This window comes from Microchirus variegatus (assembly GCF_963457635.1).
Source record: "Microchirus variegatus genome assembly, chromosome: 9".
In the NCBI taxonomy this organism is placed as follows: domain Eukaryota; kingdom Metazoa; phylum Chordata; class Actinopteri; order Pleuronectiformes; family Soleidae; genus Microchirus; species Microchirus variegatus.
Genome location: NC_139810.1, coordinates 938255 through 955000, shown reverse-complemented (window position 1 = coordinate 955000; position 16746 = coordinate 938255). Strand labels below are relative to the sequence as shown.

The following is a 16746-nucleotide window of genomic DNA, read 5'->3' as shown; positions in this document are numbered from 1 at the left end:
TTACTAGTTCATAGCTTATTTGCTAGCTTATTTATTAGTTTCTCATTTACTAGTTCCTAGCTTATTTACCAGTTACTTATTTGCTAGTTCATAGCTTATTTGCTAGCTTATTTATTAGTTTCTCATTTATTAGCTCCTAGATGATTACAGTTTCTTATTTACCAGCTATTGGCTGTGAATAAGTAACCGGTAAATGACCTATAAGCTAGTACATAGTACTAGTAGCTAGTAAATAAGCTACAAGTAGTACTTAACTACTAGCTTGTAACTTATTCACTAGTTACTTGTTAGCTTGTAGATAATTTAGAAATAATTCATTTTAAACCCTTTTCATGTACAAGCTTTTAGTTTATTTACTAGGTGATAGCTTATTTACCTAATAGCTTATATATTCACATAAGCAAGCAAATAGACTAGTTGATAGCTTATTTACTAGTTTATTTGTTTTTTTCTAGCTGAAGCCTCGTTTACTGGTGTAGCTCGAGTTAAACTCACAGAGTCAAAGACTGTGAATAATATTGAGCTAAATCTGTGTCACAGATGACGACGTAACACAAACCTCTTCACTGTAACAATAACACAAACGAGACAAAACGCGCTTCATCGCTGCGACGTAAACAATCCTTTACGATTCTGTGTGTGTGTGTGTGTGTGTGTGTTTCTCTGGGGGTTCTGAGCTTGTTCCTCTGCATCAAACTTTCCTCCGTTCTCTGCAGCGTCTCCAGTCTGAGGCCTGACACACTTATATACGCACATATACGCACATATATTCCACATGTATAAGCTTATATAAGAGCAGCGTTCATCACTGCTGCTGCTGCTGCTGAGAGGAAACGTGCACTCAGCTGTATTTTCTGAGATAAATGAGCAGCAAAGAGCTTCACAACATGATTAAAAACACAGGTCAGCATCAGCTCATGTTATTTTCTCACCACGTTCTGTTTTTTGACGTAACTTTGTGATTCATCACTCCATGTGCTCCAGGAACTTACTGTATGTTCACAGTTAATTATAGAAATAGTTGCATTTTTCCACTTAAATGTTGAAAGAAACATTGTCATTTCCAGATTTAACAAACACTGAATGATTTAACTGATAGCTTAGCTCATAGGCATATTAGCCCAATCGCTTATTTACTAGTAACTTGTTTAATAGCTTGTAGCTTATTTACTATCTACCTTCTTGCTAGCACGTAGCTTATTAATTGTTTAATAGCTTATTTATTAGCTACCTATTTGCTAGCTCATAGCTTGTTAACTAGTTTCTTATTTAGCAGCTTGTAGCTTATTTATCAGCAACTTATCGAACCGTAGCATGCTAGCTACTTATGTACGCACTTTTAGGTTGTTTACCAGTTACTTATTCACTAGTTCATAGCTTATTTGCTAGCGTAATTTTTTAGTTTCTCATTTACTAGCTCCTAGTTTATTTACCAGTTACTTATTTACTAGTTCATAGCTTATTTGCTAGCTTATTTATTAGCTACCTATTTGCTAGCTCATAGCTTATTAACTAGTTTCTTATTTAGCAGCTTGTAGCTTATTTATCAGCAACTTATCGACCCGTAGCATGCTAGCTACTTATGTACGCACTTTTAGGTTGTTTACCAGTTACTTATTTACTAGTTCATAGCTTATTTGCTAGCTTATTTATTAGTTTCTCATTTACTAGCTCCTAGCTTATTTACCAGTTACTTATTTACTAGTTCATAGCTTATTTGCTAGCTTATTTATTAGTTTCTCATTCACTAGCTCCTAGCTTATTTACCAGTTTCCTAAACATCGTCATTTCCAGATTTGACAAACACTGAACAATATTTCCTGACATTCTCTGAACCAAACAAGTTAATTAATTAATTAAATTAATTAATTAAATTGATGTTAGTAATGTTTTTAAGGTTTTACACAAACTGAAACTGAGGTAGTAACAATTCATATATATATATATATATATATATATATACATTAGTGCTGTCAAACATTAACACGTTAACGGTGTTTAACGGCGTCGACCTTAATGCACGACGCGTTTCCATGACAACTGACTGGAAAAAGACGCGTTTGTATCTATGAATGAATGAATGGTTTGTTTTGTGAACATTGTTTAATCGATTTACTCTTCTTCATTACTCACTACTTAATTTCCTTATACTTATTCAGATGAGTATCACCTCAAACACCATTCATTTTAACGCAAATATCAACTATATTAAAATAAACTGTGGACATAATAATGTTAATATTCACAGCGCGGACTAGCACGAGGCTAATCTTTATATTTCAGCGTTAGACTGGGTTTATTTTTCTGTAACGACACGACGTGAATATTCTTCTTCTTCTGACAGTTCTTTCTTATCTTTGTCTCATTATCTTATCTTAACTTCTTGTTTAATTCTTCTATTTCTATTGTTTTGTCGTGAAAGCCTCAGTAAATACACAACTTATGGTTACATTTTGGCTCAATGAGCAAAGGTGTGGCACCAAAAGTGATTCCATATCGTCTGCATAGAAACGCACCAAGTTTTTGCCGGAAAACGCGAAAAAACAAGTGAGACGTCGAAAATCAAACGTCGTACTAATTCATTTAATTAACGTAAATTGTGTACTTTTGCAATACTTAGGCTCCGTCCCAATATCTCCCCCTTAAAATATCCCCTATGTTTGGAGCGTCCTCAACCGTAAATGTAAAAGTTGCTTCCCTGTGGAATTGGAACGCCACTATATGCAAATTAGCGTAGTGAACATAACGAACGTGCTAACCTACGTCACGTGTTGACAATGCTACCGGTGGAGCGTGCTACTGTTTTCATTCAGGAAAAATGTCGATGGGATCAGCTGTTTGTTTTTCTACGTCAACGCCGTTTTTCTCCGTCCTCGTAAACGATAAAACTACACGCATGTAGCAGAGCTAGCTAGCTAGCTAGCGGCTGTTTGCAGAGCGCTTCGAGAGCGTTTGTCCTCTACACTCTGCAAACAGCCGCCAGCCAGCTAGCTAGCTCTGCTACATGTGCTAGCTAAAATAAGTGACCATTTATGAAAGCAGCTAGTTAGCTAGCTGCTTTCATAAATGGTCACTTATTTTCTGACATTAGTGTTCAAAGCTCAACGGTCCTCTGGATGTGTATCAAACCAACATATTCCAACAAATTCCGACATTGTAACACGCGCTTATTTGCGAAAATATATTACAACGGAAATTGTTCCTCGGCAGATGTTTTCCCGCCATTTTTGTTGGAAAAAAATCAGCCGGCTCGCTGAATTCGCAAAGCATCGTGGGTAATTTCATCTTCCACTTCTTTTTAAGCACCAGAGCTCACTACGTTTTGAGGGTTGATATAAGGAGAAAATCCCATTTCCCTTCGCTCATAGCGAAGAGAACGAGTTAAATTTAGGGTTAGGGCAAAAATGTAGAGTTAGAGGAGTAGGTTTTGGGGCGGGGCTTAAGTTCTTAATAATACCAACCAGGTTTTATTCGACGTCACTTTGACTGACAGACAGAATACGACGGCGTCGGAGTAGTTTTTACGAAAGTGCGAGTACGGCATCGGACCTGATACCTGACACCTGATCCTGGTGTAAACACATCCCTGTGATCCCTAAGATCAGAAGTGGGTCAGTGTGTGTGTGTGTGTGTGTGTGTGTGTGTGTGTGTGTGGCCACGCCTTCTCTCACACATGAAGGATGATGATCATCCGTCTGTGGATCAACACAAACATACATATATGTATATATATATATATATATATATATATACGTATATATATATATTATATAAAGGCTCTGTTCAGCACACAGGCGTCATGTGACCGGCTGAGCCAATGACGGAGCAGCAGCAGCAATCCTGGCTGCTGCTGCTGCTGACCTCGCCAAAACTGGCACAGGAACAAACGGCTTTAGTTAGCGCTCACACGCACACACACACTCACACACTCATGCTCACACACACACACACACACACACACACACACACACACACACACACACACTTACTTCCCTGGCTGAGGTCTGTGTAGGTGCAGAGGAAGGAGGGAGCTGCTGCTGCTGCTGTTGTTGTGTTGTGTTGTGTTGTTGTTGTTGTTGTTGTGTTGAGCAGAGGCTGCAGAAGTGTGTGTGTGCAGTGTTTACACACAGGTTTGTCGTATTCACACACACACACACACACACACGTGCCAGAGAAATCATACTTGCTTACTCAGTGTTATCTCACAGTGACTCCGCCCACTGGTTGGTGATTTGTTGTTTTCAAGGCTCTGGTTCTGTTTGTTATTGACAGGTTTGATTGACAGCTCGTCCACCAAAAGAGCTCCGGACGTCACGTGACTCAGTGTTTACACCAAACCACTGCGTTGGCAGGAAAATCACCAGTGATGGTTTCAACCTGTGGCACCAAAGGTGCAGTTTGGTACAGTCTGGTACAGTTTAATACAGTTTGGTACAGTTTGGTACAGTCTGGTATAGTTTAATACAGTTTGGTACAGTCCCGTACAGTTTAGTGCAGTTTGGTACAGTCTGGTACAGTTTGGTACAGTTTGGTACAGTTTAATACAGTTTGGTACAGTTTAATACAGTTTAATACAGTTTGGTACAGTCTGGTACAGTTTGGTACAGTCCCGTACAGTTTAATACAGTTTGGTACAGTCTGGTACAGTTTGGTACAGTCCCGTACAGTTTAATACAGTTTGGTACAGTCTGGTATAGTTTGGTACAGTCTGGTATAGTTTGGTGCAGTTTGGTACAGTCTGATACAGTTTGGTACAGTCTGATACAGTCTGATACAGTTTGGTACAGTCTGGTGCAGTTTGGTACAGTTTGGTACAGTCTGATACAGTTTGGTTGAGTTTGGTACAGTCTGATACAGTTTGGTACAGTCTGGTATAGTTTAGTACAGTTTAATACAGTTTAGTGCAGTTTGGTACAGTCTGGTATAGTTTAGTACAGTTTAATACAGTTTAGTGCAGTTTAATACAGTTTGGTACAGTTCTGGTTTGGTTTTCTCTGTGTATTCACAACACAGAGAAAGGTCAAAGGTCATAAACGTGGACGGTTCATCTCTTAACTAATGATCCCGCTGTAAACTCACTCTTCTTCGTTTTCTCGTTCATTTGAGCAGCGCCACCGCGAGGAGACATGACGTAGTGACACCCGGCCGGTGAAACAGACCGGTCTAGTTAATTCAGAGTGAATTATTTTGTGAATTACAACACTGATATTCGCCCCTCGAGTATCGACGATCCACATCTGAATGGCGTCCTGTAGCGTTGCACACGGGTTGGAAACGCGGCTGATGACACAATTCCACGGGTCAGTTCAAATCTATTAATTAGCGCCTGGGCTAGCCCCGGAACTGACACGTCACGGCTTAATCTCTTCATCTTGTTTCACGACTCTCTGTATTCGGGCTGACCGGCTCTGTGTTTACCACTAATCCTAATCCATCTGGCACTAAACTGGACAATATTGCCCAGGTGCAAAAAGCGGGGCAGATTATTGCCTCGGGCGGCTGGCGTTGATACGACGCCCGGCGCTTTGACTTCAGACTGTGTCTGCTCACCTTTTATTGACCTGTGCAAACGTCACTCTGGACTCCTGAGACCTTTTATTTGGGGGAAATGAAGGATTGGTTGTTGTTGATGTATCACTTAGCTTAGCTTTAAGTAGGACAGGTGTGTGTGTGTGTGTGTGTGAGCACAGTCTGGGTCACCGTCAGGACCATTGACTGGTTTTTGCGTGTAAATTTAGAGCGAATATTTAGGTCACGCTTCCCCCCTGAAAAACACAGCGTGGTTCATTCCAGTCCACGTGAAGCTTCGTTGTGTTGTCGTTCAAACCAAAGACGCATAAAGAAAGAAAGTCGGGGGCTTTACCTTTTTTCCAAAGCCCATTATAAGTGACTATTGTGTGGCAGATTAGCGATGTCGGACCCAGATGATCGGCGTAAGGACGGAGCGGTGATGTCGATGACAGACGGCGTGGACCGACACAATGTGTCAGAGTCGCTGGGTAAGCCCATGATTAGACGCTTAAAAGGATCAGGATTAGCTTTAAGAAAGTCCAGAGGCTTTGCCGGGGTTTAGGTTTGACCGAGAGCGAGACAAGGGGCGGAGCCAACATGACGAACGTGAAGGACGCGGCTGCGCACGTATGTGGGTCAGTCCAAATAACGTCTGTGATCAGTCCATTACAAACACTAACTGCTCATTAAACACACATCAGTCCATTCATGACAAAAATCTAAGATTGGAGAATTCATTAGACCACATATACCAGGGCTATTCAACTGAAATTTCTGTACTACTATTTTGTGTTGCATGTACAGTAAACGGATACAAATACATACAAAACGTTTTCAACTATTTAGCACTTATTTGTTGGAATAGCTGCTAGTTTTGTGCTAAAAAAGGTAAATAACAAAACCACCAACATTCGGGTACAATACAGTTTGCGTACATTGCAAAAAGGTCACAGTTACAGTCGCGCCAACATTTGGATAAGGCTCTTACAAAATTAGAGGTAACAATATAAACAACATTAAGGTGCAAATGGCCACAATAGGGTATTTTTGCAGAAATATAAGTAAAAGTACCAACAATATTCAGGTACAACTGCTACAGTTGGCTCTTAGTGCAAAATATTCTGGTACATACATAGACTGCGTACAATTACAGCTGTACTAGTATTTGCCAAAAAGGGACGCAAAGTGTCACAAAGTGCCAGAAATAGGCGAAATTGGCTTTTTAAAGTGGACCTAGACCGGAAGTTCCTATTAAGGCTGTTTTTTAGTGTGTATCTGCGTCATTACCTTGTTTATGAAGCCCTGAAGGTTCTAAACAAACAGTTCAGTCACTGCTGAGAACGCTGTGTTTTATTATAATCTCGGGCTCAGCGAGATCTCTGAAAAAACCCGGTCCGGTTACGTAAACAGTGGTTCTCCTGAACAGCAGATCCTCCTGCTCCGGGCACTAGTCCGGGCACATCCGGTTGCGTACATTGAACCGCAGAAGAAGAATAACGTCCGTTGTGGAGGTGTTTCACGAGCGACAGTGGTTGAGACTGAGGTTCTACCTGGAACCATTTGTTTTTCAAGGGTTCTTGGTAAGACTAATGGTTCCAGGAAGAACCGTTTTGATCCAGAGAACCCTTTAAAACTACTTTACTGAATAAAGGGTTTTAAAGGGTTCTTGGTAACACTAGGGATCCAAAAGGTTCAAGCCTAAGAACCTTATATTGTTCTACTTTGCACTTTTATTTCTAAGAGTGTACAAACGTGGGTTTGTTCTGTGGGGAAAGTTCAGTTTCAAAGACCGACAACTGCTGAACGCTGTTTGCTCGAGAGTTACGAGCGATGGTGTTTTGTTTGTTTGCTGCGTCCTCGGCAGCTTTTCACGTTCGAGTGAAACGTGCTAATGCTAATGCTAATGCTAATGCTAAACGAGCTCCGCGTTCACGTGAAAACGATGAAAACACGTGGAAACTCCTGACGTCCTGGTGTTCGCACGACCTCATTCTTTCTTTCTTTCTTTCTTTCCACAGCAAAGAGAATCCCAAACAAGCAACAAGAATCACATCAAGTACGTAACAAACGTGTGTGTGTGTGTGTGTGTGTGTGTGTGCGTGTGCGTGTGCGTGTGCGTGTGCGTGTGCGTGATGGTAAATCATATGTTTGTGGCGATGAGGCCGTGCAGTTATTTGTAAACAGTGAAAAAACAAAGTGCTGATGAGTCACAGTGATGACGCAAAACCTCTGGAAATAGAGTCTGAGCTCAGACGTGGGCACAGGATCCCTGTGTGTGTGTGTGTGTGTGTGTGTGTGTGTGTGTGTGTGTGTCGTCAGTGTGAAATCACACCGACTCTTGTGATTATGTCTGCAATCTGCAATGCAGCATTGTGTGTATGTCCATATATATGTACATATACATAATGTGTAATGTATATATATATATACGTATATGTACATATGCATATATACTGTATATACGCACAGTGCAGTGATATAAATGTGTTTTCATGCTATGGTAATGTTTGATTTTCAGGTCAAGATGGCGGCTACGGCTTAGATAGTGAAGAGGTTACTTTGACGCCTGAAGATGAAAGTCCACTCAGGAGAATACTGCAGGTACACACACACACACACACACACACACACACACACACACACACACACACACACACTAGATATAACGCATTTCCCAGTCCCTTACACTAACATATAACCACATCACAACTAAGTGCCGAACCCTTAAACCAGTCCTCGATTTCCCAAAATGTTCTAATTCCATACAGGTTTACAGGTTTACTTTTGGTCCTCACAAACAAATACAAGAACACACACAAGTGAGGACCAGACTAGATGTGTTCTTTTTTTGGACCTCACAAAGACATGAATACAAACACACACACACAAGTTTGTGCAGCATTCATAGTGAGAACCCTCCCCGATTACCATTACCTTATCCATACTAACTAAATGCCTTAACCCTTAACCCTGAAGAAGCCCTTTATCGCTATCAGGACCAGACCAAACGTCCTCACAAAGATATAACTGCAAGTACACACACACACACACACACACACACACACACACACACACACACACACACACACACTCTTGTACTTGCTGCATACTGAGGACTGGGTTGCTGACAAAGTGAGGACCAGCATTTCCACTTTATAAATCAACACAATTACAAATATCTACTTCATGAATGACATCTATAAAGAACTACTGGTTGCAGTACCATAAAATGTCTGCAGGTGGAGCCCCAGAGCAAAAAGGGCTGGAAAACTTTTTTTTTTTTTTTTTGTAATTTTTGGTCCAAAATTTTACAAAAGCGTCATACTATACTATGTCGTCCAAAATTTGAGAAGAAAAATTTGACCCGAAATTCTAAAAAGAAATTTGAAAAAAAAAATTGATCCAAAATTTGAAAAAAGAAATTGACCCAAAATTTGACAAAAAACGTCATACTATACTATGTCGTCCAAATGTGATTTTTTTTTTTACAAATTGAGTATAGCATGTTATAGCAACCTGAGGAAGTGATTTCAATGAAAACAAAGTGAGGACCGGCCAAAATGTCCTCACTCCGTAAAAATGACCTCACTTTGTTGGTTAAAAACCCTCACTGGTCCTCAGTATGGCGCAAGTACAAGAACACACACACACACACACACTTGACCACACTCACCAGAGGAAGAACATCCAGCCCCCCCCCCACACACACACACACATACATGACTGAAACCATATGTTGCATCAGCTGATGCATCGAGGATTAACTGATTCCTCCCACTAACGTCCTCCGAGCTACTCTACATTAATAATATTCACAGCGGTATTTATACATACTGTATATACATAATATATGTATATATATATATATATATATATATATATAGTCATTACCAAATATGTCATTTCCATCAATCGTTCTCCTTCAGATGGAGACGATGTCATGGCCGTGAATCTCCATGTCTTGTAACAGCAGAGCTGGATTAGCATAAATGCTACAGAGATTAAAAAAGCCTGTTTTTCTACATCTGCACGACACAGAGAAGCTTTGGTCTTTGGTCCGACAGCGAAGAAGAACGTGTGTGTTTTCTGCAGCGAAGACACGATTAACTCTGAGAACCAGCTTCACACTTTACTACGATGACGCTTTACGATGATCGGAGAAGGAACTGGTGTACAAAACTGACTTACTATGTCGTCCACAGGTGTCAAACTGGCGGCCCGCGGGCCATACGTGGGCCCCCCCAATCGATGACATGCGGCCCCCCGTTTAGTAAACATGGCCCATGATGTCACCGTCTTTTAAACACAGTGTTTACAGCTGCCAGTGAGGTGACAGAATATCATTAGTGCTGTGCAATAGGCTAACACAAGCTAACGCGCTAACACACGGGTTAAGGCGTTTCCATGACGACTGACCGGAAAAAGACGTGCATGACGTCGCGTTTACGTGCCACGGCACCGGAGTCCAGGCACCGTTTACCAGTTAGCTCCGTTAGCTGCATTAGCTCCTTTTAGCACCAGTTAGCGTTAGCCTACAGTTGAACTGTCTGTTTATTAAAGGAAAAGAGCAGCGCTAACAAATAACATTTGACAGCACTGAATATAATATAATATATGTTTGTTAGCAATGTTAGCAAAGTTGTCGACAGGTTTTGCGGATTCAAAGCGGCGTGAACCCTTGCCGTTTTGGCGAATTTCGAGCATTCGCCACGATACAGGAAGTGACCTTTAACCTCGTCATAGATCGAGTTCCACCTGATTTCCCGACACTTGGCCTAAACTCAACAGGAAGTCGGCCCATTTTGGCGATTTGCGCCCTACGTGAAATGAGCAAGACGCATCGAAAAGTTGTTTTTTTCCCCCCGACAACGTTTTGTTCTCTAGGCCCCGCCCCCCTGTTGACCACACTAGATGCTCATTGGCCCCCACGGGCAGCAGAAAGGGTTTGATTCATTCACCCACAAAGAATGATCCAGCCTGGTCCGGATGTTATCTTATGTTGTGACCAACACAACACAGATATTGAGATCCGTGTCATCCCAGACAGCGCGGTGTTACGTTTCCGTGGCGTCCTCTTTTTTCCGTGAATGGGATCTATATCACTTTTAAATTGTCACATTTACACAGATATCTCTCGCATTTCACATCCAAACGACGTCAAACGTTGGCACTGGTCCACGAGGAAGTGACCGGCCGAGAAACCGACATCAAGTGTCCACGACACAACTATCGTTTTGTACGTCCCAAGTGGGTTTGGACGTGGTTTCTATGGTGACCTCACTCACTTCAAGCTAAATGATGCAGGTCCTTTATGTTTGGAGTAACATGGGAAGCCCCATGTGGGCAAATATGGGCGGGGCCACCATGGAAACCCATAACGTCAGACTGAATATAAGCCTTATAACGAACAGGCTGTAAAGTCTAATTATCGAACGCTACCGTTCAAAAGTGTTGGCCTCACCTACACAACGTTTGTTCGTGTTTTCCATTAAAAGTCAGACTTTTATTCATCAAAAAAGTTGCAAAATGAACAGAAAATATCGCAGAGACATTGACGAGATTGGAAATAATGATTTTTATTCCAAATAAAACTGTTTTCAGCTGTGCTAACATCATTGTACAAGGGTTTTCTAATCATCCAAAAGCTTCTAACACCATTAGCAAACACAATGTAGCATTAGAACACTGTTAATGGGCCTCTATATTTACACCTATGTACATATTCTATTAACAACCAGACATTTTTACCACATTAACAATGTATAGAGTGTATTTATGATCAATTTTGTGTTAGATTCATTGATAAAAAGTGCTTTTTCTTCAAAAATAAGGACATTTTCTAATCTTTGCATTGACTGTAATTTGAGAGATTTTAAGAACATTCAGCATGAACACACAGGAACCTCCTGTCTCCTGACTGAAGTGTTTTGTTGTCTAACTTTCTCTCCGACGTCCCCTGAGCTTCTGTCTTAATTCCTTTCTTCTTTTGCGTTTGCAGCCGTTCAATTGGCACCAGCCGGGAATGTCCCACAGCAAGAGGAAGCTCCTCCAGTCTCTGATGGGTCCTTATGGACCTCTGAGCGTGTCGTACAACGGCAAGATCTGCATTCTCTTCAAGGCCAAGCGGCTGGCGATCCGCTACAGGAATCACACCTTCATCGACCTGACGGAGAAGGTCTTCAACCCCGCGTCGCCTGTGGACACCAAGGGCTCCGTCTGCTCCAAGGACAAAGCGACGTAAGTCGAATCGTTAAAGCCCGACGTCGTCTGCGTGGATGTGAAACCTCACCCAGAAAGATCCACTGTAGTAGAACTGTACATTCATTTTGATTATTTCATTTCAGCCTTTCATTAAAGTTCGGAGATGTGGAGGACTTACGAGGTCTAGTAATCAGGTAAAATGCAACGTTTACTTCAAATGTTTTCTATGTGACATACATATTCACTATGTATGTGAAAAATAACTGACATATAGAACACTTGAGAGTTCATTTCATTGGCGTTGGCACCATGTTTTAAGGTTTTCTCTCTGGAGTTCCAGTTATCGTGAATGTAATATTTTCAACATTTGGAGCTAATCCTTTTAAATTGGGCAGACACTTTAGGATGCAAGGACAAATGGACTAGATTTTCACGGTCAAGGTCACTGTGACCCCACAAACCTTAATTGCATTGTGAATGTGTTAAAGCTCACATAGAGTGGTCCTGTTGCACATATATGTTAGTTATGGAGGTCTACTTACATACATTAACTTGTTTTTATGCTCAAAAACCTCCTAGTTGCTGTAAACGAGCCGATAGAAATCTCTCCTTACTGATGCTCTCCTCAGCCGTGATATTTCAGAGTGAACTCTCTCACCCAGAAGACAGAGTGTGTTGTGATTGGCCAGTATATTCAGCACCAGCTCTCAGAAGCACAGCTCCCCCCTCTGGAACAGTGGATGCACTGCTCCTCAATATCAAAACATTGTTTTTACAGTGTTTAATAAACAATAAACAAAGTCCAAACCCAAATTTCTGGACATTCGAAGATCGCGTCTGAAAAACGGCTTTCGATGAACGGTTACGAGCTGGGTGACCAAATCATCACTGAGCATCTCATGTTTGTGGATTATTTGCCTTAAACTCCTTTTAAATCAACAATATGTTGCACGTTACAAGGATCTGGAAAATAGCCGATAGAGCGCCGGTACAGCTGACGTCACACAAACCGAGGTAACGCCCCCCTGTGGCAGAAAAAAAGACAACTTTTCATCTCTTCTCTGGCTGTTTTTGTCAGAAAAGTAAAGATGGTGGATAGATTTAAAGGGACACTGTGTAGTATTTATGGGTTTATATGACCCAAAATCCACTTTTTTATACATATTATGTGCTCCTGCATTGTCTAGTCGCTGTATAATAGTTTTTGTTTCATTTTCGTAGTGTTTCAAAAAGTCATGTAAAATAACATGGTCGTGGGCCGCGGTTGCATAGCCACTGTTAGCAGAGAGACGCCATGTTTCTACCGGAGCCTGTAAGGACAAACGCGAGAGAACAAATCAAGCGTCTCTTTACTTGTAGCTGAAGTCCCGCCTCCTCTCTCTCCGCTTCGTCTTCTACGGCCGCGGTAGCTCCGCCCTCTCCCTCACCTCACGAACCTCATCTGCTGACACGGAGAAAGACGACGAGGACGACATTTGACCTGCTGAGGACACCGTAGCGCTGAGGGAAGGGAGGGGGTGAGCAGAGGAGCAGGTCTTTGTTGTAAATTTCAGCCTCTCCTCTAGATGGCACTATAAACTACTTACTTCACCTTTAAGACAGTTGGAGACAGGCTAACAAGCTAACGGGCTAACGGTACAACATTCTTGCAGATCCCCACAGATTCAGAGAGACGGTGAAGGTGAATCACTGCTATGAAACGTGCTCACAGTGAGCAACGGGAACAAATGCAAGCGACAGATTTCCCGGTTAACTCTGTGAAGATTTACCAAGAGCCAATCGACACAATCTCTAGAGCAAGATGAAGGGAAGTCGATCAGGAAGTTGAAGCTATCAGGACACCTGCAGGTCTGGAATAACGTTTACAAACTCTTGAACGAAGCAGTTTTGCGTCGTATCGGTCGATCTCCGTGGATTTAAAGTGACGGTGAACTTGTTTTTGTGGTCATTTCGGCCGCGTCATCTGCATCAACATCAACGTAATAATCCAATCACAACAAAATCCTGTAGGTCGAGGGTTTGCATGTTTCTGCGTGTTTGCGTGACTGACCGGATGCTTCTTTCCGTCAGGCTCCAGATGTCCAACACGTTTTACGAGGCAGCCGGTCAGAACTGGTTCACGCTGGACAGCGTTCACATCCACTACAACTGGAGCCAAGAGGCTACGTTCAACGCCAGCGAGGTCTACGCTCCGGCCACCTCGTCCTACCACTGCCAGCACGTCAGCAGCCTGCACAAATACGACACCCTGCTGGTGCCCAGCTCGCACACCGACACGTCCGCTAACTGGCACATCACCTTCACCGACTTCCAGGTACGTTTGTCTTCGCGCAATGTTGGCGCGATCAGTGTTGTATGTGTGCATCTCATGAGTAATATTATTATTATTATTATTATTATTATTAGGCTGTAATTATTATTATTATTATTATTAGGCTGTAATTATTATTATTATTATCATTATTATTATTATTATCATTATTATTAGCCTATCATTATTAGCCTATTATTATTATTAGCCTATTATTATTGTTATTAGCCTATTATTATAATAATGATAATTATTATTATTAGCCTATTATTATTATCATTATTATTATTATTATTAGCCTAATATTATTATCATTATTAGCCTATTATTATTGTTTTTAGCCTATCATTATTAGCCTATTATTAAGCCGAGTGGCTTTTGCGTTTTTGTTGTGGCTTTTGCATTTGTGTTGCGGCTTTTGCATTTGTGTTGCAGCTTTTGCATTTGTGTTGCGGCTTTTGCATTTGTGTTTGCATTTGTGTTGTGGCTTTTGCATTTGTGTTGTGGCTTTTGCATTTGTGTTGTGGCTTTTGCATTTGTGTTGTGGCGTTTGCATTTGTGTTGCTGCTTTCGCATTTGTGTTGTGGCTTTTGCATTTGTGTTTGCATTTGTATTTGTGTTGTGGCTTTTGCATTTGTGTTTGCATTTGTGTTGTGGCTTTTGCATTTGTGTTGTGGCTTTTGCATTTGTGTTGCGGCTTTTGCATTTGTGTTGTGGCTTTTGCATTTGTGTTGTGGCTTTTGTATTTTTGTTGTGGCTTTTGTATTTGTGTTGTGGCTTTTGTATTTGTGTTGTGGCTTTTGCATTTGTGTTGCTGCTTTTGCATTTGTGTTGTGGCTTTTGCATTTGTGTTGTGGCTTTTGCCTTTGTGTTGTGGCTTTTGCATTTGTGTTGCGGCTTTTGAGTTTGTGTTGTGGCTTTTGCATTTGTTGTGGCTTTTGCATTTGTGTTGTGGCTTTTGCATTTGTGTTGTGGCGTTTGCATTTGTGTTGCTGCTTTCGCATTTGTGTTGTGGCTTTTGCATTTGTGTTTGCATTTGTATTTGTGTTGTGGCTTTTGCATTTGTGTTTGCATTTGTGTTGTGGCTTTTGCATTTGTGTTGCGGCTTTTGCATTTGTGTTGTGGCTTTTGTATTTTTGTTGTGGCTTTTGTATTTGTGTTGTGGCTTTTGTATTTGTGTTGTGGCTTTTGCATTTGTGTTGCTGCTTTTGCATTTGTGTTGTGGCTTTTGTATTTGTGTTTTGGCTTTTGCATTTGTGTTGTGGCGTTTGCATTTGTGTTGTGGCTTTTGTATTTGTGTTGTGGCTTTTGCATTTGTGTTGTGGCATTTGTATTTGTGTTGTGGCTTTTGCATTTGTGTTGTGGCTTTTGCATTTGTGTTGTGGCTTTTGCATTTGTGTTGTGGCTTTTGCATTTGTGTTGTGGTTTTTACATTTGTGTTGTGGCTTTTGCATTTGTGTTGTGGCTTTTGTATTTGTGTTGTGGCTTTTGCATTTGTGTTGTGGCTTTTGCATTTGTGTTGTGGCTTTTGCATTTGTTTTGAGGCTTTTGCATTTGTGTTGTGGCTTTTGCATTTGTGTTGTGGCGTTTGTATTTGGCCTGACCCCTCTGGGCCACCGTAGTTCATCCATCTGCTCAGTCGTCTCAGTCTGTCCATGTGTTGGATGTCTCCTTGTAAACCCAGGAAGAGCCGAGTCGTCCTCTCTACGTCGCGCTAACCCCGATCTTTTTTTTTCCGACTCTTCCAGATCCAGGCCTTCAACGTGCAGTCGAACAAGTTTGCGTCGGCCAGCGACTGCGCCACCTTCCTGACGCCGGCCATCCTCATGGGCCTGGTGACGTCCCTGATCCTGCTGCTGGTCCTGGCCTACGCTCTGCACATGGTGGTGCACCTCAAGCACATCGACCGCTACGAGGAGCACAAAGCCACCGTCTACTTCCCCCGCAGTCCGGAGGCCGAGTTACCGGACAAGAACAGCCTGTGAAGGGGGGGAAAAGAGAAGGGATGAAGAAAGGGGGAAGAAGAAGGGAGGAGGCCGAGGAGCGAGTGAATCCAAGAGTGAAAAAGTATCCTCCACTGAATATCTCTTCAAGAAAAATGACAATTTTTGCCTGTTCTTACCAAAACCTTAGTCTTAACTACTTTAAGTAAACGCGAAAGACCGTGGCTTGGATACTTTTTCTTCTTTCCTCACCGACCTGCATCTTGGCATCCATGTTTTTTTACGAAGGATGTTCAAGCCTCTCCCTCCGGTGGGAGATGGTTCCTGATCCTGAAGGTGGAGAACAGCGCCCCCATCCCCCCCCCCCCCCCGGGCCCTGAAGGTTCAACCACAGGCCTTTACCCCAGCCAGCCAGCCATTAAAAACCACAACAGGCTAGCAACCGCAGCTAACACAGCTAACGTCAGATGCTCCTGGTTAAACGTATGTGCTTCATCCAGCTTTCATTACACTCACGTCAACCTTCCAGCTTTCATCGCCGTGTATTTTGTCGAAAATTCCGCCGCAAGAAAATGTGCGTATACTTCAAAACAGACCGTTTCTTTTTTATATAGCTAAAATAAGCCGTATCAGCTGCATGCCATAAAACCGCTGGTCTGTCTGGGCTAGCGCGGTGTTTCCTAATAGTAAGGATTAACGGAGAGAGTCTTGCATGAGTTGCGGATGAAAAAAAATATCAAAACGTGGCACAAAGCGGAAGGAGCTTTTTTTTTTCGAGCG

The 16746-nt window shown here is 41.9% G+C and overlaps 1 protein-coding gene across 1 annotated transcript; it reads left to right on the top strand.

Moving 5' to 3' along the window:
* Nucleotides 1-5911: 5911 nt before the first annotated feature.
* atp6ap1lb (ATPase H+ transporting accessory protein 1 like b) lies at nucleotides 5912-16008 on the top strand (the record flags this gene model as incomplete). Its single annotated transcript, XM_083894956.1, has 6 exons — nucleotides 5912-5999; nucleotides 8030-8112; nucleotides 11510-11748; nucleotides 11856-11906; nucleotides 13783-14026; nucleotides 15772-16008. 6 exons carry the CDS (start codon nucleotides 5912-5914, stop codon nucleotides 16006-16008), a joined length of 942 nt encoding a protein of 313 aa, XP_083751082.1.
* Nucleotides 16009-16746: the final 738 nt, after the last annotated feature.